This window comes from Macrobrachium nipponense, chromosome 23, assembly GCF_015104395.2.
Source record: "Macrobrachium nipponense isolate FS-2020 chromosome 23, ASM1510439v2, whole genome shotgun sequence".
NCBI classification, from domain to species: domain Eukaryota; kingdom Metazoa; phylum Arthropoda; class Malacostraca; order Decapoda; family Palaemonidae; genus Macrobrachium; species Macrobrachium nipponense.
The window spans coordinates 27,963,587-27,982,612 of NC_061090.1; the positions used below are offsets into that span (position 1 = coordinate 27,963,587).

At 38.3% G+C, this 19,026-nt stretch overlaps 2 protein-coding genes across 5 annotated transcripts; one reads left to right on the plus strand and one right to left on the minus strand.

The window, feature by feature from the left end:
* The first annotated feature begins 1,477 nt into the window (after positions 1 to 1,477).
* Positions 1,478 to 11,277, plus strand: LOC135199783 (cytochrome P450 2L1-like). 4 transcript variants are annotated; one of them, XM_064227934.1, is made up of 11 exons: positions 1,478 to 1,730; positions 4,187 to 4,297; positions 5,207 to 5,297; positions 5,906 to 6,039; positions 6,631 to 6,849; positions 7,604 to 7,803; positions 8,302 to 8,413; positions 8,607 to 8,787; positions 9,174 to 9,291; positions 9,840 to 9,984; positions 10,385 to 11,277. In XM_064227934.1, the coding sequence occupies exons 2-11, from the start codon at positions 4,216 to 4,218 to the stop codon at positions 10,564 to 10,566; spliced, it is 1,464 nt and encodes a 487-aa protein (XP_064084004.1). In that variant the 5' UTR covers positions 1,478 to 1,730; positions 4,187 to 4,215; the 3' UTR covers positions 10,567 to 11,277. The 4 variants fall into 4 exon arrangements, with proteins under 4 accessions (XP_064084004.1, XP_064083998.1, XP_064084012.1 ...); XM_064227928.1 differs by having other exon boundaries at positions 1,478 to 1,681; XM_064227942.1 differs by lacking the exon at positions 1,478 to 1,730 and adding an exon at positions 3,530 to 3,549.
* Positions 11,278 to 12,121: 844 nt separating this feature from the next.
* On the minus strand, positions 12,122 to 16,234 carry LOC135197410 (uncharacterized). Its single transcript, XM_064224491.1, has 3 exons — positions 16,219 to 16,234; positions 12,450 to 14,636; positions 12,122 to 12,348 (listed from the first exon to the last, which is right to left on the minus strand). Exons 1-3 carry the CDS (start codon positions 16,232 to 16,234, stop codon positions 12,122 to 12,124), a joined length of 2,430 nt encoding a protein of 809 aa, XP_064080561.1.
* Positions 16,235 to 19,026: the final 2,792 nt, after the last annotated feature.

Consider the following 19,026-nt stretch of genomic DNA (forward strand, 5'->3'; position numbering starts at 1 on the left):
ACCCATTACAATTCAGATTTCTTTAACAGGGACACCAATCTTATTCTTATGTACCCATAGTTAAAATGGCCTTTATTTAATCTCTGTATATTCCGTATAATACGTGTCCCCCTCTATCACAATTCGCTACAATAAGAGTAATGTTTCTTACCGATAATTACCCGATAGCCATCACAGTCAGCCAATGATTCTTCTAATTTATGCAGAATAACATAAAAAGTTTTCTCACTTAGCATCAATAATTTGCAGCGTTCTATTTCAGACCAACGCAGATCAATACATTAGCAGTTTTATCTAAGATCGGTAACTGGGAAATAGACCTAGTCTAGATTTTCATATCCAGAGCTTTAGTAAAACTTCTTTGAACGAAATCCTAAGTTCCTTCTCCATTCTCCCTTTTCATAGTTTCCGGCATAATTTCTATAGACCCTACCATCATGTTATAACTTGGATTTCATGTCAATATACCACCGCATTGAGAAAGACTCAGTAGTGAAAGCAGGGCAGTACTTATGGCATGTATGCTAAAGCAGATGTATGTAATTCAGTGTGATATTACTTTATCATCACGAGTTGCCCTTTGCCTTTCAGGATCACATTTTAAACCGACGTGGGCAGTCTCTTGAATGACATACATTTGATTTTTTTTTTTTTTTTTTTTTTTTTGTCACAATGTGCAGCATCAACCATATCGTCCGTCGCACTACAAACATGACTGATCGCAATTGGTTTCACTCTCTTGTATTTATTTATTTATTTACTTTGGCTTTTTGGGAGAGGGATTACAGACTTTTCCACTATCTTATGTATCCTGGGCGCTGCATACGTGCGATAGTAAGTAGGCTACATAGTTAAAAGAACATACATAGTTAACGATATAGTTTAGGCCAATTGAGAGAGAGAGAGAGAGAGAGAGAGGAATGAAGGCAAGAAAATAGGAATATAAAATGAAAAAAAAAAGTCACGAGATCTAAAATAAAACTTCCTGTTTCAAGAATTAAGGCTTATACGCTGTACGATTACTTTATGTACCGGGATGAATGTTGGCGTTGGTGGCAGATGTATGACGATTTCTTTTTTGTCTGCCTGTAAGAACGAAACACATTTTTGCTTTCATTTTGTTACAGGTGGTAGAATAGTGTTTTGTATTGTTAGTTGACCCCTCTGCAATCTTGTGCCATACCGTATGAATTATTTTTAAGGAAATTTAAATTATTTATCACGTGAGAATTGTTTGTGTTGGAGCACGAGCCACTCGTCCGTTTGCAATAATACATGGCAGATTGTCTTTTTTTCAATGTCTGTTATACATCCGACTATTTTATTCTATTTTTTTAAAACTGAACTCTTTAATTCCTTAGTTTAATGGACATGCATTTAGCTATGCAGCATTTTAGAATGCTCATTTCTACAATGACTGAAAATCGAGTGGTTTGTTGCAACTTCTCGACTCAATATCATAGAAGTGGTTCAAACTAGTTGGCGTCCAGGTTTGGTTGAAGTTTATCGACGCAACCACATTAGTAGATCTGTTGATACTGCAAGTTCTGCAACTGAACGTTGTCACTAGATAGATGACAAAGCGAACCACGGATAGTGATAAACAACTGATAATTACAAATACGAAAGGAGGCGCAGGACACAGTATATTCGAGACGTCGGCCCAAAGCTTACCGAGTTGGTGAGTGACAATAATTGATCGTATTTTTTTCGACTCGACGATTATTTAGGTGAATAATTCGTGTACGTGTGATACAATAATTATCATTAGAATATTTCGTGATAAAAGCTCTGTGAATAAAGTTATGGAAAATAATAGTCATAGAGTATTTAGCCTAGACATCTATATATATATATATAATATATATATATATATAATAATATATATATATATATATTATATATATATGGGATGTGAAACAACCCAAATATTTATGAACATATCTAAAATCCAACTCGGAATTAAATCTTCAGGTGGGATTTAAAAAAGAAGCATCCACAAAACCACAAAGACGAATAAAACTTAGTACATTCACCAATCATTACGTTTAATGTTATAGATTCTCATGTGGATAATTATTTATCAGCAGGTTATAAAGGCTGATTCAGCAGTAATTTAGGCGCATATTATTATATATATATATGATATATATATATATATATATATAGTATATACAATATTATATATATATACATATATATATATATATATATATATATATTATATATATAGTATATATATAGTGTGTGTGTGTGTGTGTGTGTGTGTATGTACGCGCTCGTGTGTGCGTTGCGTTCTCTCATCTGTAAATTAAAAATATGCTTTTGAACGACACCAGTTATCAACGTTGTCATCTCGGAATGAAGGACAACGGTTAAGGGTCTCTCTCTTTCTCTCTCTCTCTTCCCCCCCCCCCCCCCCCCCCTCCCCCCCTCTCTCTCTCTCTCTCTCTCTCTCTCTCTCTCTCTCTCTCTCTCTCTCTCTCTAGTCACCGTGACTCGGTGCTTTCATGCAAATTGCTTGTTGTTGTGGCTCCATTTTTGTATGGTTATGCTTCCTTTCCATTTTTTCTTTTTTTTAGATTTTTCGTTGGTCTGTGGATTTGTCCCTTTAACGTCACCCATTATGTATTTTTTGTTTAATGGTTTGTTTGTCAACAAGACGCATCTGAGAGGTTCAGAGAATATTTTTCTTCCTGTTTCAAATATTGATTCTTTCATTATCGTGTTTTGATGTAACCTTTCACGAACTTACATTTTTATTTCGTTTAACTGATCGATTATAAGTTGACAGATTTCATAGTCAGGCAGACACACACACATACACACACACGCACACAAGATAACTTTTTCAAGAGTTTATTTGGTTCATTAAATAAGTTATCGCGGTCATTTGTTTAATAAAACTTAGAAAAAAAACAATACACTAGCTAAACAAAAACTGGTATTTCACAAACACTTAAACATATATTGTTTGCTATTGATATTTACGAGCACGGAATAGCACTTGAACGCAACTTGCATTATGGACGGAAAACAGAACACTGACAATAGTCAGATGATGATACAACTAATAAATAAATGACCAGAAATGAAAATTTAAAAAAGCACAATTGGTTCCCACCGGCGGATGTATGTGCTCAGGAATAGGCTTATATAGGTAGTAAAGGTTAAACTCTTTTTGGAGAGAGAGAGAGAGAGAGAGAGAGAGAGAGAGAGAGAGAGAGAGAGAGAGAGAATATTTCAAAAAGCGTTCTGTCATCCATCTCGGTGACACTTATGGTATAACAGCAGGAGAGAGAATATTTCAAAAAGCGTTCTGTCATCCATCTCGGTGACACTTATGGTATAACAGCAGGGTGGTTCACTATAGCGCTATATGGCAACTTCCCTGGATGTAACGTCCATGGCCTTGACTTACCGTCTCCTTCCTTCCCTCCATGACAGAAGAAAGATATTATTAACCTACAGTGAAGTGACGCTCTTGGCTGCTTTTGGGTGGATCTGAAGCGATTCGCAGGATTTACGATAAAATCGGAATCTTTTTTGGTTGGTTTTTAAAGGATTTTCAGGAAGAGGAGAGATCCTTTTGATGGTCAGATTTTAAAGTGAGCTGCAAGGAAAACTTAGACCTAGTGATATAGAGTTTATCCAACCAGAGATAAAAAGGCGTAATGTTTTGTTTTTGTACTTTACATTGTATTTGGTGAGTCAACCCTGCGCTCTTTTTCCTGATATAATTATTTGCTATGGGCCTAATATAATCAATCGTAATAATAAGTAATAATAATAATAATAATAATAATAATAATAATAATAATAATAATAATAATAATAATAATAATAATAATAATAATAATAATAAGGCTTTGGGTACATTTAATTCTTCTTTCCCATTTAACATTATTATTGTGACAGTTATTATATAATGATAATAATAATTATCATTACAGGAAAAGGGATGGAGAGGTAAAGAATAACATATACAAAGGAAGTAACAAAGAATAACAGAATATAAACAAAGGATATAAAACGATGAAAACTACGAAATAATAATAATAATAATAATAATAATAATAATAATAATAATAATAATAATGCATTGAACTTTACATAGTACTGAAATAACTCATGAATTTTTCTTCTAGTGATGAAAGTAACAATTAATAATTTTTTCCCCTTCCAGTTCTGAGCGGATGAGATTTCTCGACAACGATGATTCTCGAATTCATCCTCTTCCTCTCCCTCGTTCTCATCCTTCGCCATTGGCTCAGGAGACCTAAGGGATTACCTCCAGGTGAGAATAGAGAATATACAAATAAATACACAGAATAGAAGAGATACCTATGGCGTGACAGACAGAAAGACTGAGAAACAATACCAAAACTGAAACAGACTCTGATAATACCATTTAGTGATGTATCAGAGACAGAAATCTGATCAGTTGCTTCAGATTAGCCCTTAGCCTTATGCCAGCCCGGCCTACTGGTCCCAGTGCATCCATTAGGACTTGAAATGAGACCATGGCGTAAGCCAGTGGTTTCCAATATGTGGGGCGCTCCCCCCGGGGGGCCTCGAAGGGCTGCCAGGGGGAGCGGCCGCAAATGCTTGATGAAAGGGATAATTATATCTGAAAACTATTAATTATGATGGAATTCAGAATTTCAAAATACTGAGAAAATATTTCAGATATAAATATGAAATTTAGTTGTCTAAATATATAAACTATTTCAAATTCTATGTTAAGGAATTAATTATTAAACAATTATAAAAAATAACGAAAGTAACGTTTTGCAAATATGAAAATTGTACTGATTACACTACAGTGAGTGGTGCAATATTATATATATTATATATATATGTGTGTGTATATTATTGTGAATTATTGACATGTGTCGACTAGCCAGTAAATTAGCTACAGTGTTTAAGTAAGGGGTGGGGTTGGGGGGGGGGGAGGCAGATAATGTGCCATTCAATGAAGGGGGACGAGAATTATAAAAGGTTGGAAACCACTGGCATAAGTTGTCCTCATGCCAGCACGGGCTCTTGTCCTGAAAAGCTCGTCAACCAATCTTTGCAGCCTGATTCAGCGCAATGTGTTACTGGTTGGTAGGCCTGTCAAGAGCGTGATTTGTTCTACTTCATACATAAATACGTGACTTTTTATAACTTTCTCTCTTATGATTGGTATTTTTTATTGTTACAGGTCCTCGTGGGCTACCGATTATCGGTTCCGGCATGGCCTATTACTTGAACCACGTCCTCGACTTACGGAAAAAATATGGCGACATCTTCATGTGAGTGAGAAGTGTTGATGCCACTATTTTAGTCTTGCTGGTAGATACATGATACATTATTTCCGTTGCTGTGCGTTCTAAATCGAGTCAGCCCTGTGCTGGCACGGGCTCTTGCTCCTCCGCAGGCCGTTAAAGTGTTCATGTATTTTTTGTATTTGGGATGCATATTCAAAAAGAAGTAATCTCTTGTGCTACGTCAGCTAATATTCTCTTATTTTCCTATAATATCCATGCAGTCTTCTAACATTGTAGTTATATATATTGTCCCTATATATATATAGATATATATAGAATATATATATATAGTATAGTCCCCTATATATATATATATATATATATATAATATGATATATATATATATATTTTATATTTTATATATAAAGACAAAATCCTTTGTGGATTTTGTCTTTATTTATATAATTCATCACGTTCCATATTTTCGTGATTCAGTTATACACACACACACACATATATATATATATATATATATATATATATATATATATATATATATATATATATATATATATATATATAAAACTCTTCTTTTACTGTCATTTTCAGTAGCTACCAGGACCCCCTATAATTCACTTATTCCTGAATTTTAGGCTAAACTTCTTCGGGATGAAGTTTCTCTACATCTGTGACTACAAACTGATAAAGGAAGTCTTGAGCAGGCAAGAGCTCTCGAACCGTCCGTCCATCAAAGGATTCCACTTCATGACTGACGGGAGTGAAGCTGGTGACCTTAACCTTGTCTTATTAGTTTTTTTTTTTTTTTTTTACATAAACAGATAATTTCATTGCTTGGTATAACAGGAAGTGTCATAAATTGAACACATATACTTGATTCATATTGTATTCCTATACTAAACTCCGTAGGTGGGTAGTGCCATCAGCGGACCTCATTCGGTGCACTGTAGACATTACTTAAGGTTCTTTGCAGCGTGCCTTCGGCCCTTAGCTGCAACCTCTTTCGTTCCATTTACTGTACCTCCTTTCATATGCTCTTTCTTCCATCTTACATTCCAATTGATTCATGGAGTAACTGCTTAGAGGTTTTCCTCCTGTTACACCTTTCACATCTTATACCGTCAGTTTCCGTTTCAGCGCTGAATGACCTTATACGTCCCAGTGCTTGGCGTCTGGCCTAAATTCTGTATTCCCTTCCTGTACTAAATGTCCCTAGATTTAATGTTTGGCCCCAAACAGTGACTTTAAGTTTTACTCTCAAACCACAACCATTATATTCTTATTCAAACTATGACCTTTCCTCATCACTCAGACTATAACCACTGTTCCCTTACTCAAACCATGACCTTTAATGACCCAGGAGTGATCATGAGCAACGGTCAAAGGTGGGTCAACGCCAGGCGGTTCCTCCTGCGGAACCTGAGAGATTTGGGCATGGGGAAATCGAGACTGGACGAAGCCATCATCCACGAAGCCCAGTTTCTGATCGAGGACTTGAAACGATACGCTGGAAAGCCTTCCAAGTTTCCAGACTCTTTGAATTTCGCCGTTCTCAACGTCATCTGGCAAATGATTGCAAGTGAGTTGGGTTTTGCAATGGTTAGAAGTGAGTTGGGTCTTTGCAATGGCTATTAGCAAGTTGTTGGGTCTTCGCAATGACTGTTAGTAAGTTGGGTCTTTGCAATGGCTATTAGCAAGTTGTTGGGTCTTTGCAATGATTGCAGGTGAGTTGGGTCTTTGCAATGATTGCAAGTGAGTTGGTCTTTGCAATGATTGCAAGTGAGTTGGTCTTTGCAATGTCTGTGAGAGAGTGGGGGTCTTTGCAGTGTCTATAAGAGAGGGGGGGTCTTTGCAATAACTGAGACTGAGTTGAGGTCTTTGCAATGATTACAAGTGAGTTGGTCTTTGCAATGTCTGTAAGAGATTGGGGATCTTTGCAATGACTGAGAGTGAGTTGGGGTCTTTGCAATGATTGCAGTGAGTCTGCAAGAGAGTGGAGGTCTTTACAGTGATTGCAAGTGATGTTAGACCTTTTGCAATGATTGCATATGAGTTGGGTCTTTGCAATTATTGCAAATGAAATGGGTCTTTGCAATGGGTGTAAGTGAGTTGGGTCTTTGCAATGACTGAAAATGATTTGGGGTATTTGCAAATATTGCAAGTGAGTTGGGGTCCTTGCAATGAATTAATACTTATGGGATATAGATTAAAGAAATGCGGCAACAACAAAAGGACTATTGAGAGTTTTTGCAGCATGTTATATTATTATCATTACCTCTGTTGCCATCAAATTTGTTTCCACTGGCACTTGGGTATTCCTCTGTTCCTTGTAGGTCGCAGGTACGACTTATACGACAAGGAGGTCACCGATTTCATGAAGATTACGAGAACTCTGCAAGATGACTTCTTGGGCTTCATCATCATCGAGTCTTTCCCGATCTTGAAGAGAATTCTCCCGAGATTTGTTCTAGACAAAATCTTTCGACTGGAAGTTCTGGAGCAGACTGTGGTTGCAGCGAAGAAGATTTTTGGGGTGAGTACCTTTGGTTGAGGCTGTTTTTGGGGTGAGTACTTTTGGTCGAGGCTGTTTTGAGGGGAGTACCTTTGGTCGAGGCTGTTTAGAGGGGGCTACCTTTGGTCGAGGCGGGTGTGGGAATGGGGTGAAATGTAAACATTTTTGAGGTTGCTGAGATGAATAGTGGCACTCCCAATATCCTTCAAGTCCAAGTTCAGCCCTGATGGGCTGGGTTGGAAGGAGGTGAAATGTAAAAATTGCCAAAAAAGACATATTAGTGCCCAACCCATAGTTTTCGAGGTTGCTGTGATGAGTAGTGACACTCCCGATGCCCTTCAAGTCAAGGAAATCAGACTGACAGAAAAATCACAGCTCTTTAAAGTACTGTAATTTACTTACCTGGATAGGCACTTCACAACTTCTCAACCTCGCAGTTCCAAAAATAATTTCCTGACCGAGACGCATGTTTTATTCTCTAGTTGTTTACATTCTTCTTCTTCTTCTCCTTCTTTGAAGGAAACAATTGAAACCAGAAAGGCCCAGATGGATGTCAATCACGCAGAGAATATTATTGACGAGTACCTCATTCAGATGGACAACAAAACTGAGATTGCAGAGTTCTTCAGTGGTATGTATCACTTACGAATGATTCCAGCCTCCATTGTCTCCTAGGAAAATGAATTTGCAACAGTTTCGCTTGCCTTTCCTTCCCAAACCGTATCCTGACTTTCAGTGGATGACTTGATGGAAGTAATCTTCGACTGATCACATGTTAAAAAGAATCTGAGCTCTCATGTTCTGAAAATTATCCTGGCTTTCAGAGGGCGACCTAATGAGAGTCAGCCTCGACATGTTCGCTGCCGGTTTCGACTCGACCTCCAACATGCTCCTGTGGATAATACTCTACGCAGCCAAGTACCAGGATGTCCAGAAGAGAATTCAGGAGCAAATTGACGAAGTGGTTCCACGTGGGGAGTTTCCTACCAATCAACACAAGTCACAGTAATTATTAGTTTACCTCTTGCTTCTATTTAGATATACTTATGCTTTATCTTTTTGTTGCTTTAGTCAGCATTAGTCAGTTATTTATTGTATGTAATATATATATTATTCACTAACCATGCACTCAACACCCATGGGACCAGCTTGGGTGGATGAACTCTGGGGTGAACTCTTGTCCTGGAGATCTAACAATCCTTTTTATTGATATTTTTACAGGTAGCTAGACTTTCTCTTTAAAATACAATTTAACTTGCTATTTCTAAAGAACATTTTACCTTAGACTATCTCTGTGATGAAACCCTTACATTTCATTGTAAACTATTTTAACAGATTTAGTGTCAGGATACTGACATTTTAACCTGCTGTTTCAAACATTTTAACTCCAGGCTATCTTTGCTCGAAGCCTTCATCCACGAGGTCCTTAGAATGAGCTCCCTCGTGCCCTTCGGCGTCATGCACACCCCTAGTGAAGATACCCACATAGCAGGATACCTCGTGCCAAAGGTATGTCTTTTTTCAAGTACATCATGTTATGCCAGGGTAGGTTAGGTTAGGTTGGGCTCAGGTACACGACTTTCCCATGCAGTTGGGTGGTGCATCTTAACCTAGACCTCATTCGGTTTTTGGAGGATGAGACTGCTCACCCTATGCCCTTTTACGCACTATCTGTGACCCTCAGTTGTTTGATTACCAGGTACTTAATTCAGTAGACTCAATGAATTTTCCAGCGAACAGACTAGAGTTGTTGGTATCCTTAGGCGATGAATCTGGAGTCTCTCACTGGTGATGCTAGGTAGGTTATCAGGCCTGCATTTACAATTTGGTTTATTACTAACCCAGCCACTTTGAATAGGTATAGGCACTGGCGTTAGCAGGGTGTCAAAGAAAGGATGTGGATTCTACTCTGCAACCGATTTGCTAAAACACCTGTGACAGCCACGCCCTCTAATGGGGAAATGTGCAGAGTTGAAAGTAAGATATAATATACTATACATATTTAGGTATAGTTACGCCATCTGTATTCTATTTACCTTTTTGCTTTGTATTCGCAGGGCACATTCGTCTTCAGTATGTTTGGTTACGTACATATGGATCCACGGTACTGGGAGAGTCCTGAGGAGTTTAGGATTGAGAGGTTCCTGGACGAAGAAGGAAAATTCATTTCGCAGAAGGAAGGATTAGCTCCATTTTCCATAGGTAATGTAGGAAGATATGACGAATCTCTCTCTCGACTTTTGGACTTTCTGCTCTGTATAATTTATGTCCATTTCTGGGTTCTGCTGAATGGATGTGTCCCCTTTTGCAATAATACTAATTATTATTTTTTCATTTATGCCACCTTCATGAACCTCATCAGTTCTCCTTTACCTGTTATAAGTATTATTATTATCCTTCTTCGTTTATCTATCTTTATCCACCCATATATTCGTTGTTCTAAATTTTCCGTGATTCTTGTATACATTAGCCTCATTCTTTCAGCATTATCAATCTTTTACCTATCCATTCATGTATCCTTCCATAGTACCGCTTATTCCATCACGTTATGTTTCTCAATTCATCCATATTCACCCAACCATGTATCCACTCCTCCTTCCAGGCAAAAGGAGTTGCTTGGGCGAATCTCTGGCCAGGATGGAAATGAGCATCTTCTCAGCGGCGCTGTTCCAGAACTTCACTTTCTCGCCGCCAGAGGGTGGAGAGATCGACCTCGACCCGGAAAATTTAGCCATGATTCACCCAGCGCCGAACCAGAACATTCTCATATCCGTCAGGAACTGATGTTGATTGAATGATTTGATTCCCCCCCGAAAAACGAGCGTCGCAATTGCCACAGGTTATCGACGTCGTTTGTGTGTGTGTGTGTGTGTGAGAGAGAGAAAATGATTGCGGTTGTTTGGAATTTGAAAGTTTTTCAAAATATATTCATAATTAATCACTCTATATTTATAAAATAACAACGCTAATTTAGTACAAATATTACTTCGGTCTTATATGTACAATATTTAAGTTTTTCAATGAATATCCTGCTGTCATTGTGTAAGCTCTTTTACCTTTTACATTTTACGTAGCTTCAACTAGCGGAGTTGGATCAGAGACTGTTAAATTAAAAGAAAGAAACAAGGCAATAAAAAAACCAATCATGGTGTAACAAAGTTCACAAAAGAAATGCATACGATTTTTTCAGGAAATAGAGCCTCTGATTGAATACATCTCTCGATAATAAAAGGTACAGAAAAGACATTTCTTGACTGTACTTCAGTCTGCGAGTATTGTTTGATGATAGGTATAATTCCAGAGTTCAAAGCTGAATGAGAAAATTGGTTAAAAATGTAGACACCCAGTTCTCAAGATAGAACAGTAATCATTTGTACTACCAAGTCGTCAGCAAGATTCAGCTACATTCAAGTTGAAGTAGGCTTCTAAGGACGCAGCATTTCAAAACAGCAATTGTATGTTGTATAGAGCAAATAAAACAAATGCGTGATCAAACAGTCTTTATTTGAACACGGAATAAGCGGCGGTTTGTTTCCTATATCCTACAGATGAGCCTGCAAAAGATTATGGATGGTATATATTTTAAGACTAACAAAGTTCTTTGTTTACGAAACTCATTTGCAAAAGAATCTCGTCCGTCACTAAATTAGAACCATTAGGCCTACTTTTGATATTCAACATAAATTCTGTTCACAGTTTCTTCATTTCACGCATAGGTCTAAAGGTATTTTGAGACTAACAAACTCATTTGCAAAAGAATCTCGTCCGTCACTAAATTAGAACCATTAGGCCTACTTTTGATATTCAACATAAATTCTGTTGACAGTTTCTTCATTTCACGCATAGGTCTAAAGGTATTTTGAGACTAACAAACTCATTTGCAAAAGAATCTCGTCCGTCACTAAATTAGAACCATTAGGCCTACTTTTGATATTCAACGAAAATTCTGTTCACAGTTTCTTCATTTCACGCATAGGTCTAAAGGTATTTTGAGACTAACAAACTCATTTGCAAAGAATCTCGTCCGTCACTAAATTAGAACCATTAGGCCTACTTTTGATATTCAACGAAAATTCTGTTCAAAGTTTCTTCATTTCACGCATAGGTCTAAAGGTATTTTGAGACTAACAAACTCATTTGCAAAAGAATCTCGTCCGTCACTAAATTAGAACCATTAGGCCTACTTTTGATATTCAACATAAATTCTGTTCACAGTTTCTTCATTTCACGCATAGGTCTAAAGGTATTTTGAGACTAACAAACTCATTTGCAAAAGAATCTCGTCCGTCACTAAATTAGAACCATTAGGCCTACTTTTGATATTCAACGAAAATTCTGTTCACAGTTTCTTCATTTCATGCATAGGTCTAAGCTGGAAAGGCTTACCTCCACTCCCACCTCCTCTGTGTCCTCCATAGCCACTTCCTCCACCTCCAAAGCTGCTTCCAAAAGCACCTCCTCCACTTCTTCCTCCTCCGGAACTCAATCCATAGGCATAGCTATATCCATCACCTCCATAGGCACCTCCTCCTATAGAGCCACCTGCGTAACTGCTTCCTCCACCTCCTCCTCCAGATTTTAGTCCATAGCCATTTCCTCCACCTCCAGAGATACCTCCTCCTCCTACAAAGCTACCTGTCTCCTCCTTCCTCCAGCTACTGCAGTACTCGCATAACTGCTCCCTCCTCCACCTCCAGAAGCTAGTCCATAGCCATCTCCACTACCTCCATAACCATTTCCTCCGCCTCGAGAGGTACCTCCATAACTACCTTTTACTCCAGAGTTACCTGTATAACTGCTTCCTCCTCCTCCTCCTCCTCCTCCAGAGCTTAGACCATAGCCATCTGCCCCACCTTCCGAGCTACCTCCATAACCATTTCCTCCACCCCCAGAGGTACCTCCATACCCAGGTCCTCCTCCAAAGCTACCTGCATAACTGCTTCCTCCTCCTCCTCCTCCTCCTCCAGAGCTTAACCCATAGCCATCTGCTCCACCTCCCGAGCTACCTCCATAACCATTTCCTCCACCCCCAGAAGTACCTCCATAACCACCTCCTACTCCAGAGTTACCTGTATAACTGCTTCCTCCTCCTCCTCCTCCTCCTCCTCCTCCAGAGCTTAGACCATAGCCATCTGCCCCACCTCCCGAGCTACCTCCATAACCATTTCCTCCACCCCCAGAGGTACCTCCATAACCACCTCCTACTTCAGAGTTACCTATATAATCGCTTCCTCCTCCTCCTCCTCCTCCTCCAGAGCTTAACCCATAGCCATCTGCTCCACCTCCCGAGCTACCTCCATAACCATTTCCTCCACCCCCAGAAGTACCTCCATAACCACCTCCTACTTCAGAGTTACCTGTATAATCGCTTCCTCCTCCTCCTCCTCCTCCTCCAGAGCTTAACCCATAGCCATCTGCCCCACCTCCCGAGCTACCTCCATAACCATTTCCTCCACCCCCAGAGGGACCTCCATAACCACCTCCTACTTCAGAGTTACCTGTATAATCGCTTCCTCCTCCTCCTCCTCCTCCTCCAGAGCTTAACCCATAGCCATCTGCTCCACCTCCCGAGCTACCTCCATAACCATTTCCTCCACCCCCAGAGGTACCTCCATACCCAGGTCCTCCAAAGCTACCTGCATAACTGCTTCCTCCTCCTCCTCCTCCACCTCCAGAGGTACCTTCATAACCATTACCTCCTCCTCCAGAACTACCTGCATAATTGCTTCCTCCTCCTCCTCCAGAGCTTCGTCCATAGCCATTTCCTCCTCCTCCTCCAGAGGTACCTCCATACCCACCTCCTTCTCCAAAGCTACCTGCATAGCTGCTTCCTCCTCCTCCTCCAAAGCTACCTGCATAACTGCTTCCTCCTCCTCCTCCTCCAGAGGCACTTCCATACCCACCTCCTCCTCCTCCAGAACTCAATCCATAGGCACTGCCTCCTCCATAGGCACCTCCTCCCCCAAAGCTACCAGCATTACTGTTTCCTCCTCCTCCTAGTCCTCCAGAATTTAGTCCATAGTCATTTCCTCCACCTCCAGAACTGCCTCCATAACTACCTCCCGCTCCTACTCCAGAGGTACCTCCATATCCTCCTCCTCCACTTCCAAAGCTACCTGTATAACTGCTTCCTCCTCCTCCTCTTCCTCCTCCTCCTCCTCCTCTTCCTCCTCCTCCTCCTCCTCTTCTTCCTCCTCCAGAACTCAGTCCATAGCCATTTCCTCGACCTCCATTGGCACTTCCTCCCCCAGAGTTACCTGTGTAACTGCCTCCTTCTCCTCCTCCTCCTCCTCCTGCTCCTACAGAATTTAGTCCATAACCACTTCCTCTATCTCCTAAACTACCTCCATAACCACCTCCTCCCCCTCTTCCCCCAGAACTACCACCATAACTGCTTCCCTCATTCAAGATGCCTGTGTAGCCACTTGGTCTAAATCCTCCTCCACCCCCACTGGTTCCTCCTCCATATCCTCCACTTCCGGATCCTCCATCTATGTACACTGGAACAAATCCACTCCCCCCTCCTCCATTGCTATATCCTCCACTTCCACCACTTCCAGATCCTTTGGGTCCCACCCCATTGCCCCCACCACTGCTCCCCCCATATCCTCCGGCCCCCCTTCCAGCCCTACCTCCACTATATCCTCCTCCATCTCCCGAGATTCCTTTAGATATGGGAATGAGTCCTCCTCCTCCTCCTCCTCCTCCTCCAACACTGCCGTATCCTTGAGCTCCAGTACTTCCTCCAAGGGCTCCTCCCCCTCTTCCTCCTCCTCCTCCATACCCAGATTTCCTATATCCTCCACTGGAGCCGGACGCGATGATAACCTTGATTAAACCACCGGATTTTCCACCTGGAATGAAAAAAAAGGAATGGGATCTGAATCTAATTCCGGAGCTATTTCCAGGAATTTAAATATTAGAATTTATATGCCTGTGATCTTGTGGGAAATCTTACCTCCTCCTCTTCTTCCTCCACCTCCTCCTCCATAGGTCCTACCAGTGACAGAAGAAATGAGAAGAGCGCATGACAGGAGGGTGACGGCTAATGCTCCCTGCTACGGAAACAAACAGACGTCATAAACAACCAATAAACAAACGTTATAAACAATAAACAAACAAATATCAAACGTCATGAACAAACGTCATAATCAAACAATAAACAAACGTCATAAACAAATGACATGAACAAACGTCATAAACAAACAAATGACAAATAAAACAAACGTCATAAACAAACAAATAACAAACGAACAAACGTCATAAACAAACAAATAACAAACAAACAAACAAACATCATAAACAAACAAATAACAAACGTCATAGAATACAAATAAACAAACATCATAAACAAACAATAAACAAACTTCGTAAATACACAAATAACAAACGTCATAAACAAATAAATAAACAAAAGTCATAAACAATCAAATAACAAACGTCATAAGCAAACAAATAACAAATAAACAAACTTCGTTAACAAATACATAACAAACTTCACAAAAAAACATGTACACAAACATTATAAACAAACAGATAGACATATTTTCAATAAATTACTTTTACGAGAATCTTCGCTATTTTTTTCACGTCATTTTCAAGTTGTTATTTTCAGTGTTTTATTTATTTATTTATTTTTAATAATAATAATAATAATAATAATAATAATAATAATAATAATAATAATAATAATAATAATAATAATAATAATAATAATAATAATAATAATAATAATAATAATAATAATAATAATAATAATTAGGCTACATAAAAAGTAACCAACAATAATAATAAACAAAAGAAATTATTATAAAACGATCAATCAGAACTAAAAAAGTCATTAGTAAAAAACAAATGAAAAATTAGACTCATGGATTAAACTATTATTTAAATAAATTAAGAAATAACCCGATAGACAAATAGATAAAGCTACGAAACGAGGTAAATATATTAATATTATAACAGGAGCAGGGTTGAATAAATTACGTAAATGAATTTTGAAAAAATCGAAGCGTCACTTGCCATGATGAGGAAGACCTGAAGACCTTCTGCAGGGGAGGCTTGATTGTCTCTGATGGCACTACGCCTGGAGGCGTTATGTATATATATACTGAAGAATCACAATAGACTCACGCGAGCGTGAGAGAGAGAGAGGAGAGAGAGAGGAATCACTGGCAGCAGAAATGAATTCAGTTTCATTAAACAAAGGTTATTTACTCCCTTTACTCCTTATACGGTCTTCATGTGAAGAATACTAAAACAGAAAGTCTTCGTAGAATCCCTTAACTAGTCTCCATCAGTTACTTCATAGACTACTTTCACAGAATGTCTGAAACGATAGGCTATGCATCTGTCGTAATTAGAATACCTAAATTGGGTACCTATCCAGAATATCTAATGCTGTTTTTCAAAAGAATACCTTCACTGAATACCTACCTAGAATATCTAACATTTTTTTGTCCTGCCAAAGATGCGCTCGAAACTAAATTTGTTTTCTTACATTATTTTCTGCCGATTTGTTCATATCAGCGGCAGATATAAGTCCGCAATCATTAATAAATTCATATTTTATTCAAATCCCTTCTGAAGATAATCTGTAAGAGGCTTCAGTAATGAATAATAAGAGATTCTGTCGAGTTATTCGCTAGGGTTCGTGACGTCACGCGTGGGGGTGGGGGGCGTATAGGCCTAACAGTTTTTTCAAAGGGACGTTAGCTTCTTTAAAATGGGCTCATGCACACATCTCTTTGCACCTGTTTTTAATTAACACAGCTGCTTTGACTGTTTGCTTGCTCTACAGCTCAGAAATATAAACAAAGGAATTCCTTTGAATCTCATGTTTCCATAAGCCAAAATGCTACCAGAAAAACACCAACATTAGTGAAACTTGCTGTGGGCCACAGTCAGCCCTAAAAAGCCAGTAAAGTGAATTTAAGTCGTCCCTCACCTATGACCACCTATATGAAACAAATATCAGGTGCAGTTACGAAATGGCACAGAAGAAAGCTCTGTTTATGTTGAGTATTTATAATATTTGACAATAGATGGCTCTGTTAGCATCTATTTCCGCTTCCTTGACGCAGGAGAAAAGAAAACAAACTCGAATTGATATTGCCTGAAGTGTTTACCAACAGTTACTTTTACCGGGAGTTATATTCCAGTTGTAGTACCAGTTATTCCTGTTATCTCAGCTATAACAGTTATCGTTCTTGCTCAATGGTGGGGTTTTGCTTCAATTTATCCGGTTATCACCTGAATATGGAGTGATTTGTTTAGTCTAATACGGCTCCTCTCCGCGGAGTGGTACTACTACTAGTACTAATGATAAAACGAACCGTAGCAAGCAGGTGAGAGTGGTAGTTATGATAAAAAGAAGAAGAAGTAGAAAAAAGCTAGTCCCATCTAACCCCGAGATCCAAAGGGTTTTACAAAGACTGGCTAAAAAATCTTTGACTTTCTCTGCGAAGAATCTTTTCATCACATTCTGGAGACGAACAAGAGACACAACAAAAGAGGCTGCAGTTTCCCTTTCTCTCGATGAAGAATGAAAGAAGGAGGTAACGTAAAAAAAAAAAAAAAAAAAAAAAAAAAAGCCATTCATCTTACCTGATCCAAGTGATTTACTATTATTTCACGTTTAGTTTTTGGGTGGTTTAGAGACTTTAATTTCTTAAACAGTTTAGTGAGAATTCTATAGCATGAGGTTAACACACACACACACACACACACACACACACACATATAGAGTCAATGGTTTTCGGTTGAAATTTGGTCTGTACAGTAAAACCTGAAATATTTCAAGTCATGCACATATTATTGTGAGATTATTCTATTATGTTTATTTTATTTTATTTTATCATTTATTTCAATTTTCTTTCAGTATTCATATTTTCTCGATATATCACATGCTAGATAACGTTAGATAAACTAAAACTAGGTGACTGAATATTGTCCATTATTATTATTATTATTATTATTATTATTATTATTATTATTATTATCAAAATGGCTTCAGTGAAGCAACAATTATTATCATAACATTAGCTTATTATTTGTTTGGTTCTCCGTGTTGCTATAATTACAACAGTGACAAGAATTGTTATTATTATTATTATTTGTTTGAAGAAACAAACTTAAGCAAAGCGTAACATTCCAATTCATGGGAAGACTTAGGAATTGTGGAATGAATAGAAATTCTTTAAAACAAATAACTGCTTCAATTAGAAAACTCTCTCTCTCTCTCTCTTCTTTCGAGGAACAGAAGCGTCCAAAGATGATCTCTCGTTTCTTCTGAAACCGACGATGTTTAAGATAAAAGATATATTTTTTATTCTTTTATCTTTATATTCAAAAGAAATTGCTGGAGGAATCCATCAAGTAGTGAAAGTGATATATATGCCATTATAACTTTCCTTTTTTTATTATTATTCGAGCACAGACGTCTACAATATATATATATATATATATATATATATATATATATATATATATATATGTATATATATATATATATATATATATATATATATATTAATCATAGTGGAAAATTTATCTTCACATTCGAAACAGTTACAAAATACTATATGATAATAATCTCTCGCTCAGACCAAGGTATATTGAATGGTCTCTCTTTTATTTATATACCTTGGCTCAGACGACGTCGACGATGATACCTGAGCAACTGCGACGCCAGTTTGCTTATGTGTGGTTGTTGGGACGTTTCAGATGCTTATAGAGTTGTCTCGTGACCGAATATAGTTAGTTGACCGCTGGGATTCACAGGGGGAAGGAACCACAGCCCTCCGAGAATAACTAAAATCCATGAATATGTGACACCCCTCTTTAAAAAACTTACAACTGCCTATTTTGATAGTTCAAACACCAAAAAAAACCCTCTAAAAAATGCCCATACCTGATTATTTTGATAGTTTTAATATAGTTTTATTATGAAAAATGTATTTAGTCACGAAAATTATATGAAAATACAGTAATTAGTGAATATTTCTGAAAAATTCTGGGAATGGGCGATTTTCCCGCGAATAGTGTGGTATACGTTCCGCAGGAAAATCCGCGAATAGCCTAGCTGAAGCAACGAGTCCAGAAATGCAAATGGGGTTGGGGCGGGGGACGTGGTTGACTGTATACTAAATATTCATATTTCGAGAGAAATGAACATTTGGGACATTCCATATGACGTAAGTATTCTTTTATGTATTATTATTCATTACATTCATTCTTGCTGAT